Source organism: Mytilus galloprovincialis, chromosome 1, assembly GCF_965363235.1.
Source record: "Mytilus galloprovincialis chromosome 1, xbMytGall1.hap1.1, whole genome shotgun sequence".
Lineage (NCBI taxonomy): Eukaryota > Metazoa > Mollusca > Bivalvia > Mytilida > Mytilidae > Mytilus > Mytilus galloprovincialis.
This window is the reverse complement of record NC_134838.1, coordinates 34322880-34346431: the sequence shown is the minus strand read 5'-3', so window position 1 is coordinate 34346431 and position 23552 is coordinate 34322880. Positions and strand designations below refer to the sequence as shown.

Genomic DNA, 23552 nt, shown 5'->3' with positions numbered 1-23552 from the left:
CCCAACTAAATAGGGTTAGCCATGCACGCATGGCTAAGGTTAATTTTATGCTCGCTATCATTTCAGTATGAACTAACTAACCCCCATTAGCCATCATGCATGGCTAACCCTATTTAGTTAGGTTAGTTTTCATCATAAATTTCTTATTAATTTTCCAGAATTCAAAATTATTCCAGATTCAAATAATTCCTTGTTTACACAACATTGGAACAAGAACCAACAAAAAAGTTCAAAACAATGCATCATCATTATTTTTTTAGATAAAAATAAAAGCATTCCAAATGCTGCGTATTCACAATGTTAATCATTTAAAAATACTCTTTACATATACCACTGTCACTCTAATATAATTATAATCAATTTAACTATTGTCAGTTTATTGTCTTAATTTTGTATGCAATAACCATTTAATGTAAATGTGTTTGTGCGAATAAAATATTGTCTATTGTCATATAATAATAAAGTGTGAGTCAGTTTGGCTGGTAATTGAGGAATTAATTAGTTTGATTCAGGAATATGTGGTGTGAGTGCCAATGAGACAACTCTAGATCTCCATCCAAGTCACAATATATAAAAGTAAACCATTATAAGTCGAGGTACATTCTTCTTTAATTTCTTTATATTATATAAAATAATAATTCATTAATATCAGAAAATTTCAGAACATGCATAAGTGCATAGCAATCTTTATTGATTTGTAGAAGAATTACATTTTTTAGTCCGATTTTAATTTTAACATGCACGTCAAAACTGGTGGGACATATGATATTATGGTATACAAATGTTTAGCATCCGTCCTGGGCATCTGTCTGTCTGGTGTCCACATGTTGCACCATAACTTGAAAACGACTTATTAAAATTTCATGAAATTTAGCATAGCTGTTTCTGGTGATGGTCAAACAATCTGTATGCATTTTGGTGAAAAAAAAGATTAAATCCTTTTGAGTTACGGGACTTTGTAATATAAATGCCAATCTGAATAGTAAACAAAAATATGTTTATTAAATATAATTGTCAAATGTCTACCTATAGTTTATATACACTTTGGTAATAAAGATATATAACTGGTACCTAACATCTTCCTGATGAAGGTAAGTTTTCTTTTGAAATTATCAGCAGTCTTTGCAGACACAAAATGTTCAGGTAAACATCGTATTAATCAATAATAAGTCAATCTGAAATGTCTCTGAATAGGATATGCTATTGGTTAGGAATTATTCTAAAATGAGACTATCACACAAAATCAGGGGCAATCACTCTGTATTACATTTTATATGAATAAAAAAAATACTGAGTTCACGTATTGCTTTTTTTTTTTTTTTAAGAAACCAACTTTGTCTTCAATTAATTTAGGATTTTTAGATTCTTTAGATTCTTTTGATTCTTTTTAACCCTTTTCACATTATTATTTACATAGCTAAGCCTTTAAGGAACATTTCTTAATGAAAATTTGGACTTTTACACTGTTATTCGGTACTCTTTAGAACAGAGATTTAAAGGGTATAAACCGGAAGTATTTACGAAAGAAAACAAAACCACGTGTGCTCGTGAATAGAAAACATTGAAAATGCCAAAAAAGTGAGAACGATTATTTTCTTATTAATTTCTCCTCTGTTTTACAAGAGAAAGTGTGTGAGTCTTTGAACCACTGCATGTCAGCTAAACATACAACGCCGTTTTACAGTTCATCTTGAGTTCCATGTGGCACTCAGAAAAAGTGCCAACACCCCTTTCTGGTTCTTATTTTATTTTAGAGTCTCGGAGATAGATTACTTGAAGAAATTCAAAATTTCATTATTTAGTTAACTCAGCTCCCACATACACATTTTTTTTATGAACTGCATATTTTTCTTCAAGTTCAACCCAGTTCAAAATAGCATGAATGAATGTTCCAGTGTCTGATACCTTTGGCTTTGTCTACTGGTCATACATGTAGCATAAGCCATATCCTAGGCTCCCACAGGCCCCTCATCTTGGAGTGCCATAATAAGATATTCCTGTCGGGTAATCTAAATGTATTATACCACAGTCGCTTGAAATTTACTGATATACATATGATTTTTTTTAAATAAAAATTTACTGTTATATAATTATTATATAAATAGCAGTAATTTTTTTCATTTTTTTTTTCTCATATATATATATCACTAAAATTCAAGCGACTGTGATGCTTTATAATGGTAGGCAGGCATAATTTACCTGTTGGAGACGGAGTCCTTAAACATATTTTAACTTTAAAATCTGTTAAAAAATAAACACTGTTAGATTTCTGATTTTGGCCCTGTTGTTAGGGATTTTAGAAGCGATGTCATTCATTTCATTTCATTTAATTAATGACATCATTTTCAATGTAAACAAAGAAATGTCATCACGGTTAACGTTTTTTCGTATTAAAGAATATTTAAAAATGAAATTGTTATTGTGCTCTTTCGTATATTTTACTAGACTGATATTTTTCTCAAAGTTTGATGACAAACCAGACTGGAAGAAAAAAATATTTCTGCCCAAATGTGGGAAAATAGAAAAGTGAAAATAAAAAGTTAACGATTTTGAGTTCATCAGTACATTTTGTAGATTGATTTTTCTTCTGTAATTGGGGAGAAGTCCCTATATTTAATATCGATAATAACATAATATATTAATTAATCAATTGAGAACAAACTTGTTAATTTATATGGGTTCCAGTTCACAGTTTGCCAGATTTTTTAGGGACTACTAGACCATTAGGCTAGTCACCATTTTATTGCTACTAGACCATACAGTTTTCTTTAGACTGAAAATTTTCAAGAGAAATAAACTGTCTGTATAAATAGGATTAAAGGTTCATCAAAAGGAGTTGAAAAATATATCCATGGTTTTGTAGGATTGTATATTGCTTACCATGAAATTATGTTGAAGGAACACTTTTTCACAGTTAATTAAACCAAGAGTTCCAAATGATGAAGTTGAAATCATCCCTTGGTAAATTTTACGGACGCCATCACGAATTGGTTGACCGTTATGGAATAACCGTTTCACAAATGATATCGGATATGTTCCTTACGTCGTAACTACAATCCTCTTCCCTTTCATGAATGTGACCTACCGAATTAGACTATTTACCGGATTTGTTATCACATAAGCAACACGACGGGTGCCGCATGTGGAGCAGGATCTGCTTACCCTTCAAGAGCACCTGAGATCACCCCTAGTTTTTTGGTGGGGTTCGTGTTGTTTATTCTTTAGTTTTCTATGTTGTGTCGTGTGTGCTGTTGTTTGTTTGTCTTTTTCATTTTTAGCCATGGCGTTGTCAGTTTGTCTTTCGTCCCTCTTTTGTCTCCGTACATAATGTTATCCGACATGAATTGTTGTCTGGACAACATCTACCGTTGAAATTGTGTCCACAGAAAAGAAAAGGTGTTTTCAAACTCAAAGAAAAAACAATATTTCACATGATATAACAAGTGTTTACTCTCATTATATGTATGTGATTTCTCTATCCTAATTGAAGTTTGGAAGTAAGCATGTTTTTTTTTGTCTCTATTTAAATTTGGCTTGTAAACAGTTGTAAACTGGAGTATCGAATTCATACAAAATGTGATCATCACCAAGTGCAATTAAACAGAAAAATATACAATAAAAACAATACTCTCACTACTGTTATTGTTTTATCAATAGTTGTGAAGTACAATTTCAATTTATTTTTTAAAGTTGGATGCTCCCCTCTTGATCAATAGTTCTTTTCTCATTGTCAGTTGAGGCCAGTGGATGTTTCTGTCAACATCTTTATAATTAAAATAATTAGAAATGCTTTGGAATTCAACACTTCATTTTTGTTTATATCAAATTATAATTGGTTGTTACATAATTGGTTTGTATTTGTACTAGAAAATTAAAACATTGCTATATGTGCAATATTTCAGTGACTGTTATTATCTCCCTTTATAGGACAATTTTTATTTTGTCCGGTTTGACACTTTCTCACAGGACACTTTTATGGCTCACATTTACACCACACAATCTACTATCAGAACAGAAAAACAGATGCATTAGGGAAAGGTTTAAGTCATGACATGGTATAGACATATAGTAGTTATATGATGTCTATAATTCAGTAAATCAAAAACTTTTTTCAAGTATCAGTGCAGAAGAAAGCAAAATAACATGAGTTAAATTTGACCAATCCACCCAGTTTCATAGTTTAATTCACCTTTTGTTTGCAGATGTCTATTGTTCATCTGTTGTCCATGTCAATAAATACAACCCCAAACATTTTTGTTATATGAGGGAAGATTCTTAAACCTCCTTCCCAACTTAATTTATTTTGGCACCTTCTACAGGAGTGACAAAAATGAGTAGAAAAATTCAGAAAAGTTGATTTTTTCATTTTTTTTTTAAATCAATATCTTTTTTCTCATTACCATTGCAGATACATTGGAACAGAGAGAGTGCAAAATATGTACATGGATATATATGAACAGTTTATGATTTTCTGAAACATGAAATACATAATTATATAATTTAATTATAAATCCAGTCCCTGGAATTCTTAAAGCTTTTCAGTTGCACAGGTTTATCTGTTCTAAGAGTAAAGTTTTTGGTTTAAATGTGATCATATTAGCCAAAACTGGTTATGAGAAACGTTAAATGAAATTTTATATCAGATTTTAATTTTTGCTTATTTATTGCTTATATTTTTTTCAGGAGAAAAGGGGGGAAAGAAAAAGTAGCTGTATATAACAGTGACGATGAAGATGCTCTCAGTAAAGAGAATCAACCTGATCCTACTTCTGAGGAGTATTTCATGGATGACATTGATGTATTCCATGCTAAAAAGGACAAGGTAAATAAAATCATTGCTCCAAATCACACATTTAAAGAATGAATTAGGCTTCTTGGTGGCATATTATTTTATTTCTACAGCACACTAGCCATTATTTCTTGATTGAACTAAATGTTGAAAATGACATGGATAATCTGACTACCAAGATATAGGCTGTTGAATTGCAAAATGTACATTCTTGTCTCTCTGTAACTGTGTTAATATGCTTATTTTGAATTTATTAAATTTTTACTCTTTGTATTTGAACAGATTTGTGAATATCTATTTCCTTAACATGTATTGTGCTCAGAACAATAAGGAAAAAAAGAAATAGTAACATATATAAATCAAAGAGTATCTATATGAATAGTTGAATATTTAAAGTATTTTGTAACCTATAGTGATGTACAAAAAAAAGACTTTATTATTTCCTTTCTTTAAATTAATTTCCTTTTTTCCATTTATAGGTATTGTTAGGAAAAGGAATACAAGATGATGTTGACATGGAATCAGAATCAGAGGTAAATATTACAAAGTCTGACAGAACATCTTTTACAGGTTTCTGTTGAATGTATAATTTCTTGAGCATTTCTTTACCAATTAGATTTTTAGTCCCCTGTCAACAAAGTTGAAGGGGACTTTAGGTTTGCACTCCATCTGTCTGTCTGTCCATCAGTCAGTCTGGCAAATTAGTTTTCCACTTTTTTTCTTCGTGCTTGAAGATATTGATTTGTTGTTAGGTATATTGTTTCATCATAACCAGTTACAGATAAAATTCGAATTTTGTTTCGGTTTAATAAATTTGTGCAGAGTTATAGTCCTTGAAAAATTCACTCAAATGATCAGTTTTCATGGTTTTCCATGCTTTTTTTTGTCATGCTGAAAGATACTGAATTGATAATTGTTATAGTTTTATCATGACAAGTTACAGACAAAGTTCAAATTTTGTTTTGGTCTCATAATTTTGTGCAGAGTTATGGTCTTTGAACCTAGAAATATTACTTAAATAATCAGTTTTCCACACTTTTCGTGATTCTTGAAGATATTGATTTGATATTTGTTTCATAGTACAATTAATTTTTAACCCATGACTATGTATTGCCATGCAATACTCTCTGAATGCTTGATACTACCAGCATATGTTTTATTCAGAAAAGGATCATTTTATTGAATTCAGATATTATATATAAAAAATATATTATAAAGCTCTTTATATTACAGAATGAAGTATTGGGTCTTGTCAATAGTGACGTAAATGTAATGTATAATAAAAATATTATAAAGCTCTTTATATTACAGAATGAAGTATTGGGTCTTGTCAATAGTGACGTAAATGTAATGTATAATAAAAATATTATAAAGCTCTTTATATTACAGGATGAAGTTTTGGGTCTTGTCGATAGCGATGAAAGTGATGAAGAAATAAGAAACTATCAACAGCAGTTACGTCAAATTAAAAGATTTAAGAAAAAAGTTGACATGGGAAGTGATCTAGAAGAAGATGAGGACGAAGAAGCTGGTATTTAACATTAAGATACTTCTTATTATAAATATTGAAAATTTGATATTTTATCTTTAATGAATTAAAGTAGAGTTATGGTATATGATCATGATACAGTAACAGAAGTAATTAAAGGCTAAAAATCATCTAGGGGTCAATATGTGGTCTTCAACAATGGACTGGTGTCTTTTCAATAAGCCAAGCTCCAAATTAATTAAAACATTGTGAATAAAAGTCCTAATCTCCAGTTAACTTAATGGTATACTGTAAACATATAGGAAAATACACTGTTTGATTTCCTTATTTCTGAATTTATAAGCTTTTAATTGTAAATAACTAATTGTACAGTGTGGCATATGGGGAGATAACTGTTGTATCAATAATACATGGAGATGGTTAGATTACACAACCTATTAACATGTACAATGATGTAATAGATTTTTTAATCTTAAAAATATAATTTAACAACTTTCCAAAGTTTTATTGCAGTATATTGTTCTAAAGTACTGTTTTTTTATAAGCCTAATGAATTATTTAGATTGATTTATAATAAGAAGTGATATGTTTAAAAAAGTTACATGAAATGTAATGTGAAAAGTTTGTCAATCTTTTTAGGCTTACCAGACTCCAAGGCTTGGGGAATTAAAAAGTCAAAGTATTATGGTGGAGATGTGGAAGATGAAGATTTGGGTAAGTGTAACCTTATTTACTGATTATTTATACAATTGTTTTATTTGCATCATCTTTTAAGAGTTAAAATGTTATGTCTGCCAATACTAAAATTTTCTTTAGGAAATTTTACAGATATTGTAATGCACCAATTGCTATCTAACATAGTGGAAAACTGCCTTCAAATATGACAACCACCTTTTCTAAAGCTAATACAATAGATAATAGAATTCTTTCATATGTAAAACAACTACATTTCTTCGTTTCCTTTAAAAGATCTGTCAGGTTCTGAAGATGAAGAAGCTGCTGCTGTAATGGAAGAAAAGGAAGCTCTTGCTCTACAGAAAAAAATGGCAGCAGAACTTGATGAACAGGACTTTGATCTAGACATATTTAAAGTAAATATATAAACAGGACTTTGGTCTAGACATATTTTAAGTAAATACATAAACTGGACTATGATTTAGACATATTCAAAGTGATCTTTTATGGGGGGAAAAGGCAATTAACAGTACATTTTGGAATAAGTATAATCAGTTTCAGTTTTCACAATTCTTGTTTCATATTTGAAGATGGAGAAAAAACAAACTTTATGAAGTTGTCACAATATTAACTCTATTATAAGAGAAGAGAACATGCTTTCCCATAGTTTTTATGCCCTTACTACCCTTGTCTGTCTGTCTGTTTGTCCTGATGTTGGTTTCCATTCTTTAACTTTCGTTTGCCTCAACCAATTGTTATGAAACATATACACAATGCTAATTACCACAAAACACAGATCACGTTTGAATTTTGGTGGAGTTACTTTTACTGTTCTAGACAAGTTATGCCCTTTATAAATGGAAAAATTGCTGAATTTTTAGTTTCCTTTTCTAACTTAAGTTTGCCTCAATCAAACATTATGAAACTTATAGTCTTATACAAAATACTTATTACCACAAATTTTAAATAACAAACAAATTTGGACAGTGTCACTTATATTGTTTTTCAGTTATGTCTTTATAACTTTATATGATATGCAAGCTGGGGAATCATCTGTTTCCTATGGACACATTCCGCATACATTCCTTTTATATCTAAGAAATTGGTTCTTTTTAATTCATAATATAGAAATATATTATCTATAGATATTTATTTATTCATGCTTTTTCATTGTTACAGAAAACAAAGGTTGTTGAGGAAAAAGACAAAGAAGAAGAGAAGATTATTAAAGATTTAACGAAACTGTCAAAACAGGAAAAAATTAAGGTAAATTTTTATTTTGATAAGTAATTGCTGAATATCAGAAAAAAATATAGGTTAAATGTAGCAGCTATCAATTGTTATATATTCATATTAAGTTTGTAACAAAATTTTGGTATAGAATTAATATAGGAATTTATGTGTCTGTTAAATTTTTTAATGGTGTCTGTTAGTGAATAGCTGTTAAATTATTGAAATGTTTACATGAATTGCTGTTAATGTTAAACTGTTGAATTGTGTCTTTACATGAATAGCTGTTAAAGAAAGAATCACCTGAATTGATGACCTTGATAGAAGATTTTAAAGTAAAGGTAAGAATCAAATCTTGACCAGCAGTGGCGGATCCAGAAATAAGTGGGGCCCGTTGACTGCCTAAGAGGGGGCCCACTCCGGTCATGCTTCAGTGATTCCCTATATAAGCAAACAAATTTTTCCCAGAAAAGGCCCCCCCCCCCCTAAATCCGCCTCTGACAAGGTTATGGTTATGTAGAAGGATGATACATGAAAACTTATGTATAAATAAAACACTTGAGACTATAGTGCCTAACAAGATTTTGTGAGGTAGACGAAATTGACTTTAAAACGATCGTATTGACTTTTGATGTGCAGAAATAGGCAGATCGGACATATTTTGACTTTAGTTACTTACTTCTTAAGTTTGGGATTAATTGTAATCAACATATTCCAATGAGACTGAAAAATGCTTTTTTTTATTATGATAAATAATAATTTTACCTGCCGTAGTCGTGCGTAAAATATATTTCGGTATTTCTCTTACGAAAATGACTTGTTTAATGGAACAAAACGTATTATTTGTAAACTTTCTCTTTACTCTTCACAATAGGCTTTTAAAAATTAACCTTTCCAACTGTATATTCCGAAAATTTTGTGAAAATTGAATAAGTGGCAATTCTTACCTTTCATACCTTAACTTTCATTGATAAAACATAATATTGACTCGTCCAGTGTCCAGTTTGAAGGTCATTTCAGTTACCGGTCACATTCATGCACGTTCTAATTAATCAATAGTCATGTATGAAAAGCATAAACAAGTTTGAAGGTAAACTAATAACAACTTAATCCAATCAAATTGCCTACGATTCAATAACAATGACCAGTCCACATCATAAAAATGTATAGGGGTAAACTGGGTAGGGAGAAAATGTCAGATATATTAAGTTCATTATTTTGCAATAACGAGTAAAAATTTGTTAACCAATAGATTTGTTATAATTTCATAATCATGTCGTTATGTATTGGTATAGTTTTTGGATCTTTCATTAGCGTATTTAAGGCTGTAGAAAGTTTGGCCTTCAAAAGTCAACATAATCATTGACTTTATAAAGAAAATTCGCCTTTTTAAAACATTGAATGTTTCACAAATAATACGCGACAACAAAGCAAAATCATTTCTTAAAACACTGCAAAAAAAAATAATTTTGATTGATGCAGTGGTATTGTCATAAATTGCACTGGAGTGAACAGTGGTACATCAAACGTCGAATTCCCTCACACAATGTTATCACACACTATAGAGAAAATCAGCCTCATTAAAGAGGTGACCTCTGAATTGAGGTTCAAAATGCAATCTGATAAAACTGAAGATCAGGTGTCAAAGCTTTGTTTATCAGGATATGTCAACACTTTGTTTTACTTTTTAGGATACGATTGCTTTCAAGCAATCTGTAGACTTATACCAGTGGCTCAGAACAATGCCCTCACGTCAACCGTTTTATTCTAAACATTAAGGACCGTCTCAGATTCTTATGATTGTCTTGGTTTAAAAGGTAAAAACAGACAAAGGGATTGAACTTTAACAACTTTCCTATACTGTTCTTTTCTTAATCTTCATGTTTGATATTTCCCTTGACTTATATGCGTGTTTTTAACAACACGGAAAATCAGAATCAAGCAGTATTTATATTTAGTGTTTTTTTATAAATTTAGAAACACGTCAGAGGGAATTCCCCGGTTGTTTATAAAAATGCGAGAGTTCTCTGAATTCCGATAAATCTATTTCTGTCATATAAGAACTGATTTGGAGTTTTACTTATATGTCACTGTTATTAAACTGATATTTGATATTGTACTTCCATAAAAAGAAGAGAACCATTTAGGTTTAATATACTTTCTTACTACAGGGTTTGTTTAGGTAATTATGCACATGTGTATAGTTTTCTTGACTTCAAGGGGTACTAGATTAAATGGTTGCTCTGGATTCCCCACTCGATTGATTAATTTATAACTCATGGGATCCTTTCTATGTATGTCTGCTATTGAGGGTTATTGTTGTTGCATAATTTTAAATCATATGCATCATTTGAATTAAAATAAATAAGTCCACATCGTTAAGATTTATTTTCAACACCCCTTCAGGCGAAATGAAGTCTTCCATATTATCATTTTGAGTTGTCTCCCTTCCGGAAGTCACTTCCGTGAATTCTGAACCAAAACATTACGTTGAGAAAAATTAACTTGTTCAGTCGATAAACGTCATATTATATTAAAAACGATCGCAATTTAAACCAAGGAATGTGTATTGAAAGGAGTCATGATCACTGACCCAAAGGAAATTAAATATTTAAAGAGTTAGGAATGGGGTGCCTCCTAGAAATAATGTAGGAAAATAGGTGATAATATACGAAGTGAAATACTTCTCTCACTCTGAGTCTCAATTACTGCTGTGGAAAGTAAACTTGGAATTGATAGTACAAAAATAAAACACAATAGGCCTAAGTACATTGTTCATACACTTTTAACTGGGATTGGCTATTTTGTAACTATTCAGATTACGTAAATTACATTTTACATGTGCAGTTGAATTAGTTTTGAAAATAATATTATCCAGCTACATGTATACATGTGTCAATGAAAACAATGGCAATCGTATCCCTCAGAGCAATCTGCTCTTTGATTAATCTGGTAAATATTACATCAGCCAATGAAATTACAGTTTTCAATTTTTTGAAGATGTGCATGAATCAGACAAAGGCAGAGAATCCTAAAAATTCTCAAATACAGAAAGGAAATCTGTGTATTTTCAGACTCCTGTAAGCAAAGCTTGGACACAGTATCTATATTTTGATCAGATCAGGATGACAAGAGAAAACCATTTTGGTTTCAAGGTTGATTCTTGAAATATATATTAACCAACACCAGAGGATGTGTCATAATGTATGTACAACTTCCTAGATCCAAGGTCATGGTCTAAACTTGGTTTAAGTTGACAACCCCATGTTCTATGGTTAAGATTGTGTCCGCTCTTGAGAACCGTTATTTCCAAGTTTATACTTGACATGTATATAAACCAACACCAGAGGGTGTGTCTTAATATATGTTCAACTTCCTAGGTCAAAGGTCAAGAGCAAAAAATTTTGTTTCAGTTGACAACCACATGTCCTATGGTATAGATCTTGTCCGCTTTATATCTTGAGAACCATTAGGATTTCAAAGTTTATACTTGACATGTATATAAACCAACACCTGATGGTGTGTCTTAATTTATGTACAACTTCCTAGGTCAAAGGTCAAGATCAAAATCTTCGGTTTCAGTTGACAATCACATGTCCTATGGTAAAGATACAATTATTTTACCACACATTATTCACAGTGGGGCTCACATAGATGGCTCCCATCTCAATGGTGTCTAGTTTTACCAATTTCTAGAGAAGACCTCAGTTTGTGGGTTGCTTCTATTCCTTTCACAATACATACATCATCATGCCTCTGTGTCCTATTGGTACCATAGTATATTTTTCATCCTCGCTTATGATTATTCAGTTTTGGTTATTTAGGGAGAAAAACGAAAATAAAGGCGTTCGAATAGTATTTCAGTCATCTGATGGACTTTTAAGTCTGTACAAGACTTCTGTTAAGGACAGGACAATTAGTTTTTGCGTTTTTCTGTATACTATGATCATACATATACTAAAAATAAAATGTATTTTTATTTATTATCATTTCCAAGTTTGGTAAATACTTTCAACCACGATCTAATTGCCCGCGATTCTGTGGGTGTGTTCTAGTACAATTTTAATTTTGTAAAGATATGTTGAATACTAGTGATAAAGTACGTGAAATTGAGAATGAGATTGAGTTGTGCATTCAGGAATACCACTGCCAGTAATATTTCATCGAATATTAAAGCATTTGTTTCTTTGATTTCCAAGTAAAACTTTTAATGAGTGCTGATTTGTTGTAGATGACAGAGGTTAAGGACATCTATCATCCCCTTTTGACTCTAGTCAAGGATGGAAAAATACATGGCAAAGCTGCAGAATATGTGGAAACTAAGTTTAAACTTTTACTCAAGTAAGTTCTCAAAAATTAAAACAATATTGCCTAATACTAATTTATCAAATATTTTTGGATTTATTAAAAATCTAGTGAATTGAACATGCAAAAATCATTAAAAAAAAATATTGCAGCTTGATATCTCCATATTCAATAATACAACATTTTGTCCAGCTTAAAAAAAAAATACCTGATACTTGGTATATTGCCTGCCACCTGAGGTTGAGTAGCAAATAAGCTGGGAATGTCTGTTTGCGAGATCAACATCTACATATATAGTTTAATGAATACAATGGATGGGCAAGGGTGTTGGGGCTGGAGGGAATTGTTATATTTGCTTTGCTAGCAGAACCTTTAATATTATAATATGTGCTTATAGTAATTATCATAATTTTAGTTTATGACTACAGAACTAAAGGTGATGATATGATTTTTCATGCTTTAACTTAAAAAGCATTTCGTTTTATAAATACATACTTGAAATTTTTTATTTCAGTTACTGTACAAACATAAGCTTCTACATGATGTTGAAATCTAAGCAAGTTCCCGTGCAGAACCATCCAGTCATTAAAAGGCTAGTTCAACACAGGAATGTAAGTATTTAATAGAATCCAGTATAGAACCTTCAAATATCTCTAATTCTGCATAACACAATCACCAACCAATCAAATATCACCACTTAATTCTGTAATTTGGATGCAACTCTATTAGTTTAATAACTTTATTTGAAAATTGCCTGAACTGAAATATTTGATAAATTTACTTTGAGAGTAACTTAGACATTGGCGGATCCAGGGGGGGTCCTTGGGTTGGAACCCCCCTTTTTTTGGCCGATCAATGCTTTTGAATAGGAACATATAGTTGGAACCCCCTGGGTTGGGACCCCCTTTTTTAAATGGCTGGATCCGCCACTGCTTAGAGGTGCTATCATTAGAATTAATTATAAAAAGCATGAACCAATAGTCCAGTACAGATTTGTTTTTCCTGTTTTAACCTCATTTTTAGCCATATATATAAATGTAATTTCAAAGCAATATCCAAGACAGAAGAATTTCTATGTTTTCAAGTATTGAGCTATATATAACTTTTGTTTATAGTTAATGAAGCAGTTAGAACCAGTAGATGACAAGGTCAGACCAGAGATTGAGGATATTTTAGAAAAGTTAAACAAAGGAGAAGAAATTCATTTTGCAGAACCTGCATCTTCACAGAAGACTTTCATTAGGTACAATACTATTATGTCTACTCCATGCAAAAGCCTTGCTTTTTGGGGTATGATGTTTTCCACCTGACTTATCAGTATGTCCATCATCTTTTGCATCTCCTATTTCATTTCTTCATCAGCATGATTGTTTGGGGTTTACATTGGCATAACATGGACTTTGACATAGCTGCAGTGCCACACACTGAACTACATCTTTCTATGTGCTTCTCCTCCAAAACACCTATTCATAATTAATGAGACTTTGTAGAATTTCAGTATATATTTGCTATTGGGCACCTATATTGTTTTTTTATCAAACTAATTTCGGGGAGTTTTTGCTAACAAATTGTGAAACCCAGTCTACAATTCACTAAAACTTTCTTTGAACCATAACCATATAAATTCATTGTACATATTTGAGGAGAATTCTTTGAATGTATTCCACAATGGCTATTCTAGAAAAAAATATTGTGGGGTTGGAAGGCAGTTTGGTTCAGCTCCACCACACAGATAATAATAATTGAAAATCATATTGCATTATAGTGTGAAAAAGTTGCTCTACTACCCATCTTCCATGTATTATTAATATAAAGTGATTTATATAAATTTTATTTAAGTAAAAAGTAAGACCATAAAAGTAAACATGTCAATGCATTCAACTTCAACATGTCAAGATCTTTGTCTTATCATCAACAAGCACCTGTTTTTATGCCCCACCTACGATAGTAGAGGGGCATTATGTTTTCTGGTCTGTGCGTCCGTTCGTTCGTCCGTTCGTTCGTTCGTCCGTTCGTCCGTCCGTCCGTACGTTCGTTCGTCCGTCTGTCCCGCTTCAGGTTAAAGTTTTTGGTCGAGGTAGTTTTTGATGAAGTTGAAGTCCAATCGACTTCAAACTTGGTACACATGTTCCCTATGATATGATCTTTCTAATTTTAATGCCAAATTAGAGATTTTACCCCAATTTCACGGTCCACTGAACATAGAAAATGATAGTGCGAGTGGGGCATTCGTGTACTGAGGACACATTCTTGTTAAATAATGAGTGTATCCTCTTACATACTACATCTGTCTCATAATACCAGTTATTCTAATAAAAATATCTGTTACTTTCCTTTCTGACCTATATGCTCATAAAGGCCACCGTAAAATTAGGTTGTTCGTTATTAAATTATGACATTGTGTGTTTAACAGGAGGAAGCCATCAAAACAAAGCAGAGATAGAATAGAGCAGAAGAAATTAAGTGAATTGATTTCTGAATCAGAGGAAGATGAATCTGGTCTACAATCAAATAAAAAGGTAAACATAGCAGAATGTGTTATTATTCTTGGTAATCAAATATTTACTTTTTATCTATCATCTAATATTGAAGGATAAGAAAAAATTTAAACAGAGCACTCAGCAGAACACAACTTTTTAATTAGTCACAAAAACAACTATTTTCTCTCCTGTTTTTAATTTGTAACCAATTTAGTTGAGAATGTTAACAAATATTTAATCTGGAATCATTCATGTATAGATTGTGTTATATTAATGATGTTCTATTACCAGAATTCTTCTGTGCTCCTTTTCTTAGACCTTGACATTACCAGAAAGCCTTAACAAAAAATGTAGGTGAATATTGCCCAATTTTTGTTTAACTATTGTTAAAAAATTTAAAAGATGTATCTACAGACCAAAAATCACTCCTTAAAGAAATAAATAGGTGCTGTATGTATCTCAATGAGACAACTATCCACCATTTTCCAACAATCACTCCTCTTTAGTTGGAAGTTAATCTTTACACAACTCTTAATTACAAAGAATGAAGGAAAAAATGTTGAATCTCCAACTTGTATGTGGCAGGAAATTAAAATAAAATTACAGTGTGCATGTTTAAATGAATAGAACATTTTGTTATTTAGAAAATTTGAGAACGAAAATAGATATGAATAATTTAAAAAAATTACCTCTCTTACTTATAATTGTAGAAGAAGAATTCAACAGACAAAAGATATGAAACGAAAGATGAGAAAGATGCTTTAGAATATTACAATATGATGAAATCAGGAGAAAAAGGTCAAAGGTTTGTTAATCTGTCATTATTTTTCCAGATAAATTATAATTCTGGCATAAAGCTGTCGAGAATACCGCGGGAGTCAAGAGGTCGTGTTTTACTGTTATGTATCTAGGGTTGACATCAGAGTGCGACGTCGCCTTAACAGCTCTGTTATATGAAGTAAACGTTAAACTGTATGATTGTATTGTTTTCTGTATACGATAATAGAAGTTAGCCTCGACAATTTCTGTATACGATAATAGAAGTTAGCCTCAACAAAAGCAAACTCTTATATACTTTAACATGTTTATGAGTCCAATAAAGAAAGAGTTTTACAGCATAACATCAATACTTTAAGGTGGTACCCAACACTTTCACTAAAATTAATTTGGCTCGTTTAATTTTCCTAAAATTTTGACAAAGTATTTACTTTGGCCCTTTTACAAAAATATAATAAATTCAAAAAATTTGAACCAAGCGTTTTATCAGAAAAATTACACTGGTTATATAGAAGTTTGACAAAAACTAATTTTGATCATTGAGAAGCTTTATATTGCCTTCACAACGCAACGTAATTAAAACGTTTAGCTGATATTACAGAGTTATCTCCCTGTAGTGTTAGGTACCACCTTAAACACTCAGAACAAATAAAGAATATTGTACTGTCAGTATCTGAACAGTTGCACCAAAAAGTGATTTCAAGCAAAATCTCTCTCAAGTGCTACTGTAAATAATGGAATAATATCACCTGTAAGAAATTAACAAAATTGCTGGTTAAATGTCATAATAATATTACCTTTAATATAAGAATTAACAAACAAACAAAATGGCTGCTGCAATGTCATATCAGAGAAATTGTCAGTTGCTTGACAAATTGTTTTGCAAAGTATGGTCACCTTGGATTCTATAATTTTAATATCAATAATCATTATTTGAAAATATGTTTGCAGTGATGGTGAGGAAGTGGAGGAGGGAACAATGAATGGTATGGAGGACATGAATGGTGATGAAAATGTTGGGGAGGAGGATGAATTTGAGGGTAAAAGAAAAGTAACTTATCAGGTATGTATTGATAGATCTATGACAGTGTTAATTACTTATCAGGTGTGTATTGATAGATCTATGACAGTGTAAATTACTTATCAGGTGTGTATTGATAGATCTATGACAGTGTTAATTACTTAGCAGGTGTGTATTGATAGATCTATGACAGTGTTAATTACTTATCAGGTGTGTATTGATAGATCTATGACAGACATGGGGTCAATTACATTTGAAAGTAATTAATTACATTCAATTACAATTACAAAATCTTCAATTAAATTACACATTACATTTGACTTTTTTTACCAATGTAATTAATTACATTCCAATTACTTGGCAAATGTAATTAATTACTTCAATTACACTTGAAAGGAAAATTAAGATAAAACATTGAAAACATGCATTTATTCTATGATATGTACATAAGTATTATACATTGCTCTATAGTTATAACAATTAGACAGTGTTCAACTAGTATATACATTTTTGTATTGTGTCATATAACTTATTTAAGCATTTTCCCATTACATTTGACCATCATCAGCTTTACAAATGTTCCATCAGCCAGTCTGCACCTTTCCGGCCTAAATGTTTTTCCAGCAGTGCTAAATAAGCGTTCAACTGGTGCAGATGTGGCTGGAATAGCTAAATATTGCACTGCTAACTTAGCTAGACGTGGTAAACGTTGACAGTTACTATGCCAATACAACATACAGCATATCATGACAGACTTCATAGCCCAGTCCAAAATAAAGTGGCCTGTGATTCCCAAAAATCCTCTCATTTGTCTACTAGACCAGAGATCAATGGTTAAACACACACTTTCAGCTCTTTTAAGAGTATTTACAAGGTTATTTTTTATTTCAACCGATTTTTCATGTAGAAGTTTCGAAGATAAATGCTTTCTGCTAGGCACTTGATACTTAGTGTCAGCTTTTTCCATCAAGTTTTTAAATTCTTCACTTTCGACAATAGAGAGTGGTAAAAGATCCCCAGCTATGAATATTATAAGAGCATTTGTCATTTCTAACTGTTTTGGATCAGATGGTGAATATTTTACACTTTTTTTTATGCATTGTGTCAATGTTGGTTGAATTTCTTTATTCTCAGAATGCAGAATGTACAAATCTCTGTGTTTTCTCTGAAAATTACAAAAGGCCTTATTTAATATCTTGAAAATATTAAATTGTTTTAATTTACCTATTGAAATTTTACATTTATTTAAATTTATTTGATTGTAAATGATACAAAAAAAGAGCACTATTTTTTATTTTTTGAAATGATTTTCATTTTTATCCCAGCTTATTCAAATTATTTATCTTAAATAAGTGATTTAGAAATCTGACTTCTTAAAACAAAAATAAACTTTAGTTTTAATCACAACTAATTAATTTAATAAACAAAATATTTTCCAAATTTAAATGTAAGCTATTAGAGGATATAAGATAAATGAAATCTGGTTAGAAATGAAAAAGAAGCATTATGAATTTATTAATTTTTAAAATTCTTATATAGTATTACCTTCATATGTGTAACAAAGTTGGATGTAACTTTATAACTTCCACTAATGAGGGTGCCACAATGCATACATTTTCCTTTGAAAGTATTTCCATTTTGGAAGTCATCAGGAACAGTAAAATGTTCCAGTACACTCTTGGAGCTCATTTTTAAATCTGATAAAATGTTTTCTTTCAACATTCATATATATAGTGAACAAATTTTGCAAGTGAGATTTTGTCATATGCATTATCCCTTCAAGAATTTAAACATGTACCTATAGGCCCTAGGGGTATATTTATCTCTCTCTAATTAGCCTTATATCTGTTTAACATAACTGTTATAAAAACAGTCATTATATAGTTTGTAATAAAACAAATAGCCAGAGGTTATATTTATTGGTTATTTAAGTCCTTGAATAAAGTTAATTATGTTAAATCCGGCACGGGACGTTTGCGCTTTTTCATAGGACATTTGCGCTTTTTTTTGTGGACACTTGCGCTTCAAAACATAGGACATTTGCGCTTTTTAAAAATGGACATTTGCGCTTTTTACATAGGACATTTGCGCTTTTTTTTATATATATATCTATAACTTCCCAGCCTCCTCTTTTATCCGGGCTTGGGACCGGTAGGTTTGACCTGGCAGAGTTAAAGTCATTCTTTATGGTTAAAAGTTTAAAATTCATAGCACCTTCATATGTCATAGCACATTGTTGATATATGTTTAAAGTGTATGTACAGAAATAAAATCAAGTACTGTCATCACAATTACAGGTCAGTTTTAGCTTGATATTTGAAGCCCAATGAGTGAACAAATTTTGCTCTTGTTAATTGTCCTGATTGGTACTTAGCCCACATTTCAAATAAATGATCGAGTTTCTCCTTTTCAACGGTACATCTCCTTGAAAGGTCTCCAATTTTTAGGGTTTGGTCGAAACGATATAAAAATCCATCAAGACATATTCATTTTTTTTCTTTACTAGTAACTATAACTTTAAAATCCATGTGCACTGTGTAAATGTGAACTAACTAATGACAAATATAAGTTAAATTTATTTACGTAATGATTTACTTCTCATTAAGATTACAGGTAGTCGACTATAGGTAAAAAGCGCAAATGTCTTGTGAATTTATTACAGGTGAATCAAAATTAAAAGCGCAAATGTCCATAGTATTTGAAGCGCAAATGTCCTATCGTTTTACAGGTAAAAAAGCGCAAACGTCCTGTGCCCGTTAAATCAATGTCTTAAAATATCTATCTAAATCTACTAATTAAGGTCAAGACAGTGACTTCCTAGTGGTTTCTTTTAAAATTATGGCATGTGTCTACATTTTTTTTTATCATTCAATACAAAATGAAGAATCTACCATGGTTGTGTTAATACAGAAAGTATACTGTGAAGGCTTTTCTTTGTCAGCTTACAACATTTGTTAAGATTATTGCTTTTAATAATTTTTTGAGAAAACACAAGATTTAATCTTTTGATCCAAAATTTCAAATGTAATTGACTTGTAATTGAAAAGTAATTGTCAATTACAGGCAATTTTGGCTATGTAATTAATTACATTCAATTACATGTAATTGAAAAAATGCTCAATTACACATTACATTCAATTACATGATAAATTGTAATTAATTACAGTCAATTACAATTACATATTTCAATTACCCCATGTCTGATCTATGACAGGGTTAAAAGCATCCAAAAACTTGCAAATTATTTTAAGTTCACAGAGGCTTAGGGCTCATTTGAGCTTATGCCACTACTTTTTGTCTATTGTTGTCTGTCATCATCCAAACTTAAGTCATTTTAAAATATGTTGATATAAATTGTGTAACAATATTTGTAAATTTCAGATGTTTCAATGTTGACTGATTATTTATCGTTTGGAAATAAAACTGTATTTAGTGTAATTATAAAAATTGTGGAATAATGTTTAAAGTTAGAAATAATTTAAGAATCACTTTTGGTTTTCCTCATGAACGACTGCTTTAAAGATGTTTCATAGTATGCTGTAACTTTTTTACAACTTCGTATTACCAAATTGATAAGTCATTTATGAAATACATAATAATTGAAACTAGAGGCTCTAAAGAGCCTGTGTCGCTCACCTTGGTCTATGTGCATATTAAACAAAGGACACAAATGGATTCATGACAAAATTGTATTTTGGTGATGGTGATGTGTTTGAAGTTCTTACTTTACTGAACGATTTTGCTTCTTACAATTATATCTATAATGAACTTTGCCCATTAGTAACAGAGAACTATATTTGGTAAAAATTTACATAAATTTACCAAATTAATGAAAATTGTTAAAAATTGACTATAAAGGGCAATAACTCCTTAAGGGGTCAATTGACCATTTAGGTCATGTTGACTTATTTGTAGATCTTACTTTGCTGAACATTATTGCTGTTTACAGTTTATCGCTATCTATAATAGTATTCAAGATAACCAAAAACAGCAAAATTTCTTTAAAAATTACCAATTGGAGGGCAGCAACCCAACAACCAGTTGTCCAATTCATCTGAAAAATTCAGGGCAGATAGATATTGACTTGATTAACAATCTAACTTCTTGTCAGATTTGCTCTCTAGATGCTTTGGTTTCATAGTTATAAGCCAAAAACTGCATTTTACCCCTATGTTCTATTTTTAGCCGTGGCGGCCATCTTGGTTGAATGGCCAGGTCATCGGACACATTTTTCAAACTAGATACCCCAAAGATGATTGTGGCCTAGTAGTTTCAGTGGAGATTTTGTAAAAGATTACTTAGATTTATGAAAAATGGTTAAAGATTGACTATAAAGGGCAATTACTCCTAAAGGGGTCAACTGACCATTTTGGTCATGTTGACTTATTTGTAGATCTTACTTTGCTGAACATTATTGCTGTTTACAGTTTATCTCTATCTATAATAATATTCAAGATAATAACCAAAAACAGCAAAATTTCCTCAAAATTACCAATTCAGGGGCAGCAACCCAACAACCGATTGACCGATTCATCTGAAAATTTCAGGGCAGATAGATCTTGACCTGATAAACATTTTTATCCCATGTCAGATTTCCTCAAAATGCTTTGGTTTTTGAGTTATAAGCCAAAAACTGCATTTTACCCCTATGTTCTATTTTTAGCCGTGGCGGCCATCTTGGTTGGTTGACCGGGTCACGCCACACATTTTTTAAACTAGATACCCCAATGATGATTGTGGCCAAGTTTGGTTTGATTTGGCCCAGTAGTTTCAGAGGAGAAGATTTTTGTAAAAGATTACTTTAATTTACGAAAAATGGTTAAAAATTGACTATAAAGGGCAATAACTCCTAAACGGGTCAACTGACCATTTTGGTCATGTTGACTTATTTGTAGATCTTACTTTGTTGAACATTATTGCTGTTTACAGTTTATCTCTATCTATAATAATATTCAAGATAATAACCAAAAACAGCAAAATTTCCTCAAAATTACCAATTCAGGGGCAGCAACCCAACAACCGATTGACCGATTCATCTGAAAATTTCAGGGCAGATAGATCTTGACCTGATAAACATTTTTATCCCATGTCAGATTTCCTCAAAATGCTTTGGTTTTTGAGTTATAAGTCAAAAACTGCATTTTACCCCTTTGTTCTATTTTTAGCCGTGGCGGCCATCTTGGTTGGTTGACCAGGTCACGCCACACATTTTTTAAACTAGATACCCCAAAGATGATTGTGGCAAAGTTTGGATTAATTTGGCCCAGTAGTTTCAGAGGAGAAGATTTTTGTAAAAGATTACTTTAATTAACGAAAAATGGTTAAAAATTGACTATAAAGGGCAATAACTCCTAAACGGGTCAACTGACCATTTTGGTCATGTTGACTTATTTGTAGATCTTACTTTGCTGAACATTATTGCTGTTTACAATTTATCTCTATCTATAACAATATTCAAGATAATAACCAAAAACAGCAAAATTTCCTCAAAATTACCAATTCAGGGGCAGCAACCCAACAACCGATTGACCGATTCATCTGAAAATTTCAGGGCAGATAGATCTTGACCTGATAAACATTTTTACCCCATGTCAGATTTGCTCTAAATGCTTTGGTTTTTGAGTTATAAGCCAAAAACTGCATTTTACCCCTATGTTCTATTTTTAGCCGTGGCGGCCATCTTGGTTGGTTGACCGGGTCACGCCACACATTTTTTAAACTAGATACCCCAATGATGATTGTGGCCAAGTTTGGTTTGATTTGGCCCAGTAGTTTCAGAGGAGAAGATTTTTGTAAAAGTTAACGACGCCGGACGCCAAGTGATGAGAAAAGCTCACTTGGCCCTTCGGGCCAGGTGAGCTAAAAATGGTACACAAATTACTTGTTGATCACTGATAAATGCTCAGGAGATATGAGAATCAAAATTTCTAAAGACCTAACCTTGGCAGTAACAGTAGTTTTGAAATACTCAGCTTGTTAGCTATAACTATGTGTGATTTTTATTTACAGATTGAGAAAAATAAGAATATACAGATAAAGAAGAAAAAGGAGGATAGAAACCCTAGAGTTAAACTAAGGAACAAGTTTAGAAAGGCCAAAATTAGGAGAAAGGGACAGGTAATTTGCCATCCAAAAAATATATATCGCACATAAAAGATATTGAAACTTAAAGATTTGTATTACATTAAAAGAAAATGTATTGAAAATCTTGCATATTAAAGCTTGAAAATGCTTGATATTCTTACCTAAATTAAGCCTGGTATTTTTACATGTTGGAAGCTTAAAAAGCTTGGTATTCGTACATACTAATTTTTGAGAAGTTTTTAAAAAAATACATTTGATAGACTGAGTCATTTTCATGACAATTTTCTTATAATGCACATGGTTCATCTTTTTAACTTTTGTTGAGTCTTTACCATAAATTTGTACATTATATTTTTTATTTTTTTTTACTACTCATAATAAAATAATCATCTGTTTAATGATTTCCACATTATTTCACAAGTGAAACCAAAAAGAAAGTAGTATTTATACACATTGAAACTGCTTATAAGAAATTGAACTCTCATTGTTATTTGAATTATTATAATTTCAGGTCAGAGAGGCTCGTACTGAAATGAAACGCTACGGTGGTGAGGTGTCTGGCATCAGAGCTGGTATAAAGAGAAGTGTGAAACTCAAAACTTGAATTAGAAGAAAAGACATTTTTCTGTTAGTGTATCAGAATTATCATCACTTACGATGTTTTCTAACCGTAACCTTATGTTATTAAAATGTGTTATTGTT

At 31.3% G+C, this 23552-nt stretch overlaps 1 protein-coding gene across 1 annotated transcript; it reads left to right on the top strand.

The window, feature by feature from the left end:
- Positions 1-1494: 1494 nt before the first annotated feature.
- On the top strand, positions 1495-23552 carry LOC143072324 (something about silencing protein 10-like). The gene is made up of 16 exons (XM_076247217.1): positions 1495-1578; positions 4684-4822; positions 5269-5322; positions 6179-6320; positions 6918-6992; positions 7248-7369; positions 8133-8219; positions 8468-8524; positions 12415-12524; positions 13003-13099; positions 13604-13731; positions 14902-15007; positions 15679-15773; positions 16697-16808; positions 22776-22883; positions 23362-23552. The coding sequence occupies exons 1-16, from the start codon at positions 1568-1570 to the stop codon at positions 23452-23454; spliced, it is 1536 nt and encodes a 511-aa protein (XP_076103332.1). The 5' UTR covers positions 1495-1567; the 3' UTR covers positions 23455-23552.

Bases quoted from the DNA above. Each gene is read 5' to 3' on its own strand.
- LOC143072324 (XM_076247217.1), top strand. The intron at 6,321-6,917 runs GTATTTAACATT...CAATCTTTTTAG, and splicing joins AGATGAGGACGAAGAAGCTG to GCTTACCAGACTCCAAGGCT. The intron at 15,008-15,678 runs GTAAACATAGCA...TTATAATTGTAG, and splicing joins GTCTACAATCAAATAAAAAG to AAGAAGAATTCAACAGACAA.